Below are 12728 nucleotides of genomic sequence, written 5' to 3'. Positions count from 1 at the left end.
GCCCATCAGTGCCCATCAGTGCCACCTATCAGTGCACATCAGTGCCCATCATTCCCGCCGATCAGTGCCCATCAGCGCTGCCTATCAGTGCCCACCAATGCTGCATATCAGTGCTACCTATCAGTGCCACATATCAGTGCCCATCAGTGCTGCATATCAGGGCTACCTATCAGTGCCCATCAGTGCTGCATATCAGTGCCACCCCATCAGCGCTACCCCATCAGTGCCACCCCATCAGTGTCTCCTCATCAGTGTCCGTCAGTGCGGCGTCATCGGTGCTCATCAGTGCAGGAAAAAAAGTATCTATTTACAAAATGTTATAACCTAAACAAAAAAAAACAATTTTTTCAAACTTTTCGTTTTTTTTTTATTTGTGCACCAAAAAAGAAAAAACCTTTGTGGGGAAAAAATGACACAAATTTTGTTTAGGTACAGTGTTGCATGACCGCGCACTTGTCATTCAAAATGCAACAGCGCTAAAAGCTGAAAATTGGTCTGGGAAGGAAGGGGGTTTAAGTGCCCAGTATTGAGGTAGTTAATAAACTCACTGTTTTGAAAAAAAGAAAATCAGGCTGTTGTGAGACCTGGTCAGATGACATAACCAGTACAGAACCTGGATGAATCATTCCCATTCACAGCCAGCAATCCTCATTGACCTTATGCTCATCATGACTGTACCAGTAATCCTATACTCTGCACACACATCCTCCATCCAGCACTGTGACTGGGAACAGCTTTCAATTTCAAAACATTATGCAGAATTGCACTGGATGCTTAAGAGGCTGAGGCTAACTCACAATGCTATATGAAGCTTTGATCTTAGAAAAACCTCTCTGTAACTTGAGATCTTGTCCCATGCCTGACTCTCCTCCCTCCCCTTCTCCTTCCTGACCACAGAGAGAGAATGGAGTAATGGTGCTGACAGAAAGGGAATGGGTGACCTCTGCTAATCAAAGGATGGCAGTGCAGGTTGTGCTGCCTCGCACTCCCGCTGCCCATTCCCTGCCGCATGGCCTGGCGCCCAGCAAGCCACAGTCCGGCACTGGTTCCTGCCCGGGGGTTGGGGATCCCTGCTTTAGACTATGTTACCAATATGTGATGTTCCCCCAGGTTTGATTTAGGAATATTGCTCTGTCAATCCAGACCAAATACATTTTTGGTCAAATATTTCCTGACTGGATATGGCAGTTCACTATTAGGACACAAAGCTCTATAACAATAACATTCAAAGAAGTGAATATTTTGTATAGAAATTGATTAAAAAATTAAATTGTTAAAAGTATATTTTGGGCCAGCACCCCCTAGTGGAGACCACTGGAACTGTTCATAATCACAGGACCAGCTGGAGCAATACTCCCCCTAGTGGATGATATTGGAAACACATATTAAAGTATATGTTGCTAAGTAAGTGCAAAACAAGCATAGATTACAGGGAAGCAAAATTATGCTCCAAACTTTATACCAATATACGTTTCTTGTATATACAGATTTGACCAGACACGGGAAGAGTTTAATGTGTTTTCTAATCCCAAACTGGCCCAAGCATACATATAACCAGTAAGTACATAAAAATACAACTGGCATATGCACCAATATAAAGTCAACCTCAATAACCTGATTTTATACTTTATATATATCCCAGTAGCGACATCCAGTTGATTCATATGAGGACCCGAGGACTATAAGCAGGCCCAGGCACAACACAGCACTAACCTCTAAAGTATGTACTATATGACCACATGAGAAACAAATGTCTCAAAATGGTCAAAAACAAAATAAATACCTGATTATCATTCAATATACCCACAGAGATATTTGACATAATTCCTTGATAAAGGCTTTCCCGCTGAAACGCGTAGGAATAGAAACTCTCTCATACCAAGATCCAACGCCAATTCAAGACGTTTGGACCCCAAGAGAGAAACCAATGTCACTTCACCACAATGTCACTTCTTTCATATTCCTCTTCACCCTCACCTATGGGTCTTTAACCCATACACTATATGTATCATATCAGCTGTAACTTGAAACGCATGATATTTACTTTATATGTTATTTTGGAATAAATATTATATTACTTTCTTTTAAAATACCCTCTTGTGTACTAGCCCTTTAAAAAGTCCCACACACCTTGACTTGAGGCATCAAACCTCCCCCCTTTTAAAGATACATAGGGATGACGGCTAAAAACGAACTAAAAAACTCTCAGGGAATCGCACACCTATAAAAGTATATTTTAGCTATTTTTAAGATTCCTCCTTTTAAAAGAAGGGGGTTGTTTAAAAACTGGGTTGTTTAAAAACCAAAGCGCAGTGAATGGGGACAAATCAGGCAGATCCCGGCCTCCCCCCTATGTGAATGAGTTGGGGTACATTGTACCTCTACTCATTCACCAAATTAAAGTGTCAAAAATGAATAAAGACAGGAGGCAGTTTTTGATAATTCCTTCATTTAAAAAATAAAAAAACATAAAACAATGTCCCCTGATGTAGATCCATTGTCAATCATGATGCCCGCCACACTGCTAGACTTGTCAGTGATGTCACAAGCGGGCTGTGCCACAAGGTAAAGTCACCAGGTGGCTCCGTCCTTTACTTATTTAAGAACTGTCAGATGGCAGAGCAGGCATTAAGGGATTAGCCTTTGTTGCGGGCGGAGCGTTTTTTGGGCTTTTTTTGGGGGTCCGGCAGCGCGGCAGGCGTCATGATTGACAATACATTTACATCCAGGGACATTGATTTTTCATTTTTTTAATAAAGGAATTGTAAAAATCTGCCTCCTGTATTTATTTTTTGACACTTTTTTCCCCTGATCCTACCCCCCCTTACTCCCCCCCATATTCACAATGGGGGGGGGGGGGATCTGGAAGCTTTCAGATTTCAATAGGCCTTCTGCTCACAGACCCCCACAACCACCGCCCTGGGTTGTCGGAAAGAGTGCCCTTGACCCCATCATCATGGAAACAAGGTGCTGACAGGCTGCATGCTCGGATAAGGGTCTAGTATGGATTTTGGGGAGACCCCACTCTGTTTTTTTTTTACATTTTGGCATGGGGGTTCCCTTAAAATCCATACCAGACCCAGAGGGACTGGTATGCATGGGGGGGGGGGGGGGTAGACCCCACGCCATTTGTATCATTTTCCTTTTCCATTGCGGGCAATAGCTTGCAGTCGCCACTTTACAAGCAGACTAAGGGGACCCAAGGCACTATATTTAAAGGAATTTTTCATTTTTATTGTTTTACTTTAAGCATCTTTAAAACCACTGCTCCTGTAAAAAATGTTTTTTTTTTTTTTTTGCATTGATGCATGTCCCCCAGAACAGTACTAGGGTGTGTTCGGCCCATCACTACCTACCAGTACTTAGATGTCAAAGCTGCATTTGTTTTCGTATTTGTTTTCTTTTTTCCAGATTAAGAGCAGCGAGTATAGAGAATATCTGCTGATCTTGCCAGAAATGTGGTGTCCTTGTCACTCCTGTGAGCTGAGCATAGGCACAAAGTGACAAGAAATGTGGTTTCCAGATCTTTAAAAAGTATAAAAAGAAAAATTGTGTTGTATCCCCCTTGAGCTTCTTACATAAACATGCAACAGCCTGAATGTCTCAGAATATTGACCCAACCTCTCCCAGTCTGAGTTCTACTGCACAGAGGATTACAAGGCCGATATAAAGAATGATTTGGGCAATTACACTTCTTGTATTTAACAATAAATGTCATGTTTTAATAAAAACACAATTGTATTAAATGGTGTTTTAAATATCTGCTCAAAGTTTAGCTTGCAATCATGCTGACTATGCAATAGAGTGCATTTGTACTGAAATTGTATGGGTTGAAAACATGTGCGAAGTAAATAAAATCTAACTGAGAAAAAAGCTCAATGCCTCACTCATAGATATACTGTATGTATTTTTCTATGACATTCAATAACTGCAAACATGAATGTTATATTTTAATTATTCTAGCATACGGATGCTCCTCTATATTGACTTCTAGTTTGTTTAGACCTTGCACATTTTGTCCAGAGCAAAGCACAGAGTGTTCAGTTCATCTTTGATTTGGCTCAGTCCTGTCTGGACTTTTTGGAGAGAGTCTAATACTTCAATACTGCATGTCAAAGGATCATAGCGAAGTAAAAACTGTTTCTTCATCTTTAGGGCATATTGCCTGCAGAGAACAAAAACAATAATTATGATCAACTCCAGATTTTATGCTTATTTACATGTTTTTATTACTGTTACATTTAATAAATACAGTATATTTAGCAAGTTAATGTTTTGGATCTAATTAACCTTATTATGTTTTTCTTCTTTCAGTCCATTTTTAGACCTCTCTTCATGTTGCACCCATATTTTGTGTGTAAGATGAAGCGTAATCGCACACAACATTCCCCAAATCCCCCAACCCCTTACCTGAATCGCAGGATGCGTCTGTCTGCAGCATTTTGCAATTATTAGAATTTAGCAGGACTGTTCATCGTGTTGCCCACACAGCCACCTCTTCAAGGTCTGGAAATGTCCAATTGAAATTACCACAAATTCCATCTTCCACTGAGGCAGATGGACTATGTAAAGCATGCTGTAGATCAAGGGTCTTCAAACTATGGCCCTCCAGCTGTTCAGGAACTACAATTCCCATCATGCCTAGTCATGTCTGTGAATGTCAGAGTTTTACAATGAATCATGGGATGTGTAGTTCCGCAACAGCTGGAGGCCCGTAGTTTGAGGATCCCTGCTGTAGATCCCTCTCCCCACTCTTTATGCACCCTTAATTTAGCCCAATTACAGCAGGTCCTTACATCCATATGAACCCAAGCCTGATAGGACCAATTGCAAGAGTCTGTGCTTTGCACTCTTGATGCAGTGGTCCTGGAAGCATTGCTCTGCAAACTTTATTGCAAAAAAAGTAGTAAATACCAATTATTCATGAGAACAGGTGGACTTTACCTCTAGATTAGAGGTATTTTTTTCTTAGGTACATCCCCCAACAGAGGTTTGCTTTGATTAATTGGATTTTATACTGTACTTAAAATTTTAACGCCATCCTTTTTTTTACAATTGCCACAAACTAATCATGATTCATGTAAAAAGCTAATGAACATGGTAATTAAAATGATCTTTTTCAATTGTGCTAAAACCTAAGGACATTATGTTGCAATTGAAAAAAAGCTAATTTAAAGTAGCTGTGAAGCCGGGAGCTTTTTTAACTTCAGTATGTAGCTCCCCCCTGCACCCCCCCAATACTTACCTGAGCCCGATCCACAACCAATGATGTGCATGAGAACGGTTGCTATCTCTGCTCTCTGCCTCCTCATTGGCTCAGAGACAGCAGCGGGAGCCATTGGCTCCCGCTGCTGTCAATCACAGCCAGTTAGGAGGGAGCAGGGGTGAGGCCAAACCCCATTCTGTGTGTCTTATGGACATACAGAGTGGGGCTTGGGACCAAGCATGCACGGGTGTCCCCCATAGTAAGTGGCTTGCTGTGGTGGCACTTTGCAGGAGGGAGGATTCGAGAGCACTGGCGGGGGACCGAGAAGAAAAGGATTGGGGCTGCTCTGTGCAAAACTACTGCACAGAGCAGGTAAGTGAGACATGTTTGTAATAAAAAGAAAAAAAAAAAGCCTTTAGTATCAATTTAAAGCATGACAAGCTGTATAAGGAAATGCAACCCAAAACAAACATATGCTGTATATTTATTTATTTATTTATTTATTTATTTATTTATAGTGCTGTCAAATTACACAGCCCTTTACATATACATTTTACATTCACATCATGAATATGAATTATATTGAAGTAAATGAATTTATTTAATAATTCTTGGTTTATGCGTCTGTCTGAATCTGGACTTATAGTTAGTTCCCACAATTTCCTGCAAGTTGGAGAAGGGAAGTACAAGATGGTGAGCCAATATAGTCCTACTGCATTGCACAGTTTTTTCATCTGTGTATTTAGCTGCTTGTCTAGAACAGTACTTTAACTCTTAAATAGGGTAAATTGTGTCTTAAGAAAAAGCTATTATTTTTTAAATTGGTAAAAAATGATATATCTACTACATAAATTCCTTCTATATTAAAACGTTGTGGTGCCTAGGGATACAAATGGAGGGCCCCTTAGCACTTACCATACTGAGGATGGAGAAATGTAAAACAAGATCTTTCGCTTGATTAAATCATGTTTATAGCTAAATGATTTACACACAATAGTGATTGTCTCTGGTCATGTGGTGTGAGGCCACTTAGATAGAAGATATCCTTGGTGGTATCTATCTAACTCATTGTTCTATAATTGATTACCTGGCATAGGTGTGTGCAGCCAATTGCATTAAGGTGTGCACACCAAATCTCAAACACATATGCATGCATGATCTTTCCCTTCTCCTCGTTGGCACACATATCGATAATACTAATGTGCATAGGGTAAGTAGGGTGTGCTCAGGCACATCCGGCACACCTCATGCACATGCCTATGTTACCTGGTAATGTCTTACATGTATGACACTGGTGTTGTTACCATTTTTATCACTGGTAAAGGGAGAATGCCCTGTACTAAGGATAGATAAAAGTTATGAATTCTCTCCTTGATCATGTGTTATCACTCTGCTAATACACTGACATTGACAAAATCTCTACATTTCACCTGCAAAGCTGGCTATAAGACGAATAGCCCTATTCACTAAAATTACAGAAGTTTCCTTTAATGCTATTTTTGTTGTTGTTTCAAAACTGTAAAGATGATTTTCTAACTAAGTACCAATAACTGAAGTGTACGGATATTTGAAGGTCAGCACTTTGTTCTTGCAATAAAACATTTGTACTCTACATTTAACCCATTTTGAAAAGCTACTGTTAGTTATTTACAGATATTCCTTTTTTTCTGACCTGTATTTTTATGAACACCAACTCACCGGAGTTTGGCTTTGGAGTCATCAAAGCTTTCTGACACAAAATATACCGGCTGGAAGCAATTGTCTTCATATGGCTGGACTGCAGTCGTTTCTGGATCAAAAGGCCGAAGCTCGGGCTTATTTGATAATGCATACTGAAATGATACAGAAATTAATGTAAATATATGATACGAAAAGGAAATACAAAAAGATCAAGCAAGGGACAAAAAAAAAAAAGAGGGGCAAAGGATAAGAGATAGAAAATAAAAGAATGTTGAAGTTGGGTGGGGTGGGGGGTTAATTACTCAAAGGAAAGTAGCCTTTAATTTGCTTAAGAAATAGTAATGAGTAGGCTACCAACCGAGCAGAGAATAATCAATGTATTAGAGCAGGGATCCTCAAATTATGGCCCTCCAGCTATTGTGGAACTAGACATCCCATGACTCTGACAATCACAGCCATGACCAGGCATGATGGGAATTGTAGTTCCTGAACAACTGGGGGGCCATAGTTTGAAGACCCCTGTTATAGAGGGAATTACACTGTATCCAAAATGACTACATCCTAAAGTCTTACCTTCTGAAACAAAATCACTGTGAAATCTTGGGTCCCCAGTAGGGATGATCGAACGGTTCGGGTCGACCATCGGTTCAACCCGAACATTGGCTGTTCGAGGTTCGGCCGAATTCCAAACTTTTTGCCGAAAAAGTTCGGAATTCGGCAACCAGAACCGACCAAAATGCAATGGTACAGGAAATGGGCTTTAAAAGCCTGTGATTGGACCAGAACCATCAGTAAAAGCCAATTGAGGGGGCAGGAGAATGCTAGGAATGTGATTGGAGTGACTAGGGGGTCCATAGGCCAATCATTAGTGAATACGCCCCCCAGTATATAAGATAGCCCCCGCCAAATTCCTAGCATTGTTATACAGGGACATGGAAGAGAGTGGAAGCAGTTCTGTTACTTCTGCAACAAAGTGTCATTTAGCAATTTTTAGTGTGAGGAAAGGGATATCTAGTGTAGTTAGGGTGCTATTTTCCACTATAATTAGGTTTTATAATTTAGTTTCTGTAGGGAAAGTGTTAAGTGTAAGGGGACCGTAGTGTAGTGTAGGGTTAACTGACTCTGACTGCTATGGCAGGGTGACAAAACCCTTCCATATCAGGGTGACCGCTATAGAGAAAAGATCGTTTCTCTTAGGTCACATTCAGTGCACTGATATGGCTTCTCGCCTGTGAGCATGCTTTTTGCTGCAGGCATTTATTGGGCTTTTTTGAGGAGATGTTTGGAGTCAGGCATGACATCTGAACATCTGTGTAGGTGTATATATACATACACCCATGTCTGTATATATACACATACACATATATAGCTGTGAAAGTTGCAGAAACATATGCTTGCGCTAATTAAATAATTAACAGGCATATGTCTCCGCTCCTATAACACCTATATATGTGTAAGTGTATAAATACATACAAGTGTGTGTGTATATATACCCCTATACAGAAGTTCAGATGTTTTGCCTGCCTCCAAAGACCCCAAAAAAATGCCCAAAAAAAACGCCAGCTGCAAAAACACACCTGGGCGTTTTTGTAGCTGGCATTTTTTTGGGCATTTTTTGGGCGTCTTTGGAGGCAGGCAAAACATCTGAACTTCTGTGTAGGGGCATATATACATACACCCATGTCTGTATATATACACATACACATATATAGGTGTGAAAATAGCAGAAATCTATGCTTGCGCTAATTAACACCAATATAGCTTCTCTCCTATAACACCTATATATGTGTATGTGTATAAATACATATAAGTGTGTGTGTATATATAACCCTATACAGAAGTTCAGATGTTTTGCCTGCCTCCAAAGACCCCCAAAAAATGCCCAAAAAAACGCCTGCAAGAACACACCTGGGCATTTTTTTTTGGCGCAGGCATTTTTTTGGGCATTTTTTGGGGTCTTTGGAGGCAGGCAAAACATCTGAACTTCTGTATAGGGTTATATATACACACACACTTATATGTATTTATACACATACACATATATAGGTGTTATAGGAGAGAAGCTATATTGGTGTTAATTAGCGCAAGCATAGATTTCTGCTATTTTCACACCTATATATGTGTATGTGTATATATACAGACATGACCTAATACAAACAATCTTTTTTTTTATGGTTCTGGACATGCTACAGAGCTGAAACTTCACAGGTTTTTAGACCCCCCAGACACTAAATCCAAAGAAATTTATTTATTTTTTTTTTTTTATTTTTTCAATAATTGGCTCTCTAGCAAAAATGACAATTTTTAAGAACTTTTGTTTGTGTGATTAATAGTCCCTGGGGCATGACCCAGAACTCTAGGCACCTTTTATGGGCATTTATTGGGTTTTAGGGCTTCAAAATGGTGTTTTTTTATTACCGAAGTTCGGGTCCCATTGATTTCAACGGGGTTCTGAAATCCGGGCCGAACTTTCGGGAAGTTCGGATGTTCTGGCCGAACCGAACTTTTGAAAAGTTCGATCATCCCTAGTCCCCAGTATGTTAAAAATCACTGTTGAGTTTCTAAAACTGTAGCTTCTTTTAAATGCCATACCTGCAGGTTTTTTGCAGCATCCCCCACAGCCTGTCTGAAAAACTACCATTGCCAGTGATCCTGTGCCTTGCCTAATGTCAGGGAAGCAAAATACATTGAACCAGCACACCCAGGTGTGAACACTCTTCCTTATTTGAAATCAGCGAATGCACAATGTGGGTGTCTCACTTTGGTAGCAGCAGAAGCTCCCTCTTCCACACTTCCATTATGTGTGGTCATACTTATTGAATGATTCAACTTTTCAAAGATATAACGATGAAGTGTTCCTAAGTTAGATGCAAGGCCTGGTCCCCAGTATCTGGATATGTAGGATCTGCAGTCTTAACAATTTAGGATATACTTTTTTTTTTTCTCCTGAAACTTATAACAGATGAGAAAGGGTCCATTTTACAAAAATACAATAAAACATAGCACATAAAGTATTTGTTAGGGGACCCTTGTTAACTATGCTATAGGGTCCTGCAACTTTTAATTAGGCATCTCATGATCATATTTTTTGTGCTTGTTCTAATCAGACAGTAAATGGTATATATGGATTATAATGGCTTGTGACAACATGTTTAAAAGTATAATATTTTTCCATTAAACAGTAGATAAAATGTAGACCACAAATCTCCAATTAGACCAGCCAACCCTGTAATTTCAGTCTAAAGTTATCTCTAAAATGTTGCTTACATTCACAATAAAGGATAGAAACTTTAGGGTCAATATGCAATAAGAATTTTCAGGAGAAAAGTTTGCATTTTCAAAATACAGTGCATCTGGAAAGTATTCACAGTGCTTCACTTTTTTCACATTTTGTTATGTTACAGCCTTATTACAAAATGTATTAAATTAATTATTTTCCTCAAAATTCTACAAACAGTACCCCATAGTGTCAACATGAAAGAAGTAAGTTTGAAATCTTTGCAAATGTGTTAAAAATTAAAACCACATAAGTATTCACAGGCTTTGCCAGGACACTCAAAATTGAGCTCAGATACATCCTGTTTCCACTGATCATCCTTGACATGTTTCTACAACTTGATTGGAGTCCATCTGTGGTAAATTCAGTTGATTGGACATGATTTGGAAAGGAACACATTTCTATATAAGGTCCCACAGGTAAAAGTAGACGTCAGAGCACAAAACAAGCCATGAAGTTCAAGGAATTGCCTGTAGACCTCCGAGACAGGATTGTATTGAGGCACAGATCTGGGAAAGGGTACAGAAAAATGTCTGCAGCATTGAAGTTCTCAATGAGCACAGTGGCCTCCATCATCCATAAATAGAAGAAGGTTGGAACCACCAGGACTCTTCCTAGACCGAGCCGTCCGGCCAAACTGAGCGATCGGGGGAGAAGAACCTTAGTCAGGGAGGTGACCAAGAACCCGATGGTCACTCTTACAGAGCTCCAACATTTCTCTGTGGAGAGAGGAGAACCTTCCAGAAGAACAACCATCCCTGCAGCACTCCACCAATCAGGCTTGTATGGTAGAGTGGCCAGACGGAAGCCACTCCTAAGTAAAAGGCACATGACAGCCCGCTTGGAGTTTACCAAAAGGCACCTGAAGGATTCTTAGACCATGAGAAAAAAGATTCTCAGATCTCATGAAACAAAAATTAAACTCTTTGGCCTGAATGACAAGCGTCATGTCTGGAAGAAACCAGGCACCGCTCATCACTTGGCCAATACCATCCCTACAGTGAAGCATGGTGGTGGCAGCATCATGCCGTTGGGATGTTTTTAAGTGGCAGAAACTGGGAGACTAGTCAGGATTGAGGGAAAGATGAATGCAACAATGTACAGACCTTGATGAAAACCTGCTCCAGAGAACTCTGGACCTCAGACTAGGGCAAAGGTTCATCTTCAAACAGGACAATGACCCTCAGGACACAGCCAAGATAACAAAGGAGTGGCTACAGGACAACTCTGAGATTGTCCTTGAGTGGCGCAGCCAGAGCCCAGACTTGAATCCGATTCAACATCTCTGGAGAGATCTGAAAATGGCTGTGCTTCGAAGCTCCCCATCCCACCTGATGGAGCTTGAGAGATCCTGTAAAGAAGGGGAGAAACTGCCTAAAAATAGGTGTGCCAACCTTGTAGCATCATACTCAAAAAGACGTGAGGCTGTAATTGGTGCCAAAGATGCTTCAACAAAGTATTGAGCAAAGGCCGTGAATACTTACGTACATGGGATTTTTTTTGTTTTTTATTTTTGATAAATTTGCATAGTTTTCAAACAAACTTTTTTTATGTTGTCATTATGGTGTATTGTTTGTAGAAAGTTGAGGAAAATAATGAATTTTATCAATTTTAGAATAAAGCGGTAACATAACAAAATGTGGAAAAAGTGAAGCGCTGTGAATACTTTTCGGATGCACTGTATACCTCTTTGTAAACCCATGTCATTACTGGGTCTTCCAACCATTCTTGGCTTTTCTGTAAATTTGTGTTTCGTAGGAGGAGCTGGAAGATATCTCTGGACCTGTAAGGTCTGCCTTGTCTCTGATTGACAACAGACAGCGGTGGACAAATTTCATATCTATTATTGGTCTGAATTGTGGCTAGGGAATATGTCCACTGCTGTCTGCTGTCAATGACATGCCTAATTGGAAACTGGTCTCTCAGAGTTCCCAACCAGTCTCCATTCGGCCCAAAACAAAATTCCTTGGCCTTTCTCCTGTCTGTATGACAGTGTTACTGTATGGACACTTTGACCTCAGTGCTGGTCTCCATGTGACTGGTTCATGTACCTGTTTTTGACAGTTACACAAACCTCTTTATGATTTCCATGTTATATTTTTCTTTTACTTTGCACAGTGAATTTTCACCAAATTAAGTTGTGTTCACTTCAATCTGCCATTTTTTTTAATTTTTCTTGCATGAGTATTCAAAGTGAACACAGGTTCACCTAATTGACTACAATTCCCTTAGAAATGTGAACATAAACTTTTCCAAGAGGACATTTACTTTGATAAGTGAATAGCCTTTATTTAGTAAAACAACCCCATTGAGTGTGTTCTTTTGCACTCACTCTATTTGTTATCAACCCTTCCATATTCAGGGAACATTTAAGCATTAAAGATAAATCATTGTAAAACAGAGGACAGATGGAAATGGTTACAATAGTGGGAAACCTGGGCACTCCTGTAAGTAATATGACTGCTGCTGGAATGTATTAAATGAACAAACTGACAAGTTAAAATAAACGTTACTGTATGCATCTACCTACACATCACTATATATACACACAATTTTACTTACATT

At 39.9% G+C, this 12728-nt stretch overlaps 1 protein-coding gene across 1 annotated transcript in view; it reads right to left on the bottom strand.

Annotated features, from left to right (window-relative positions):
• Nucleotides 1-3999: 3999 nt before the first annotated feature.
• LOC309553160 (tyrosine 3-monooxygenase-like) overlaps nt 4000-12728 on the bottom strand; it is a gene marked incomplete at its 3' end in the record, with an annotated part of 51158 nt that continues 42429 nt past the window's right edge. The window contains exons 12-13 of the mRNA XM_082254085.1: nt 6905-7038; nt 4000-4165 (exon numbers count right to left, since the gene is read on the bottom strand). Coding sequence (XP_082110211.1) covers nt 4000-4165; nt 6905-7038 — 300 coding nt within the window. The remainder of the gene's footprint in view (nt 4166-6904; nt 7039-12728) is intronic.

This window comes from Pelophylax lessonae (genome assembly GCF_965119305.1).
Source record: "Pelophylax lessonae genome assembly, chromosome: 4".
Classification (NCBI taxonomy): Eukaryota; Metazoa; Chordata; class Amphibia; order Anura; family Ranidae; genus Pelophylax; species Pelophylax lessonae.
The sequence above is the reverse complement of the archived record's forward strand: the minus strand, read 5'-3'. Positions and strand labels throughout refer to the sequence as shown.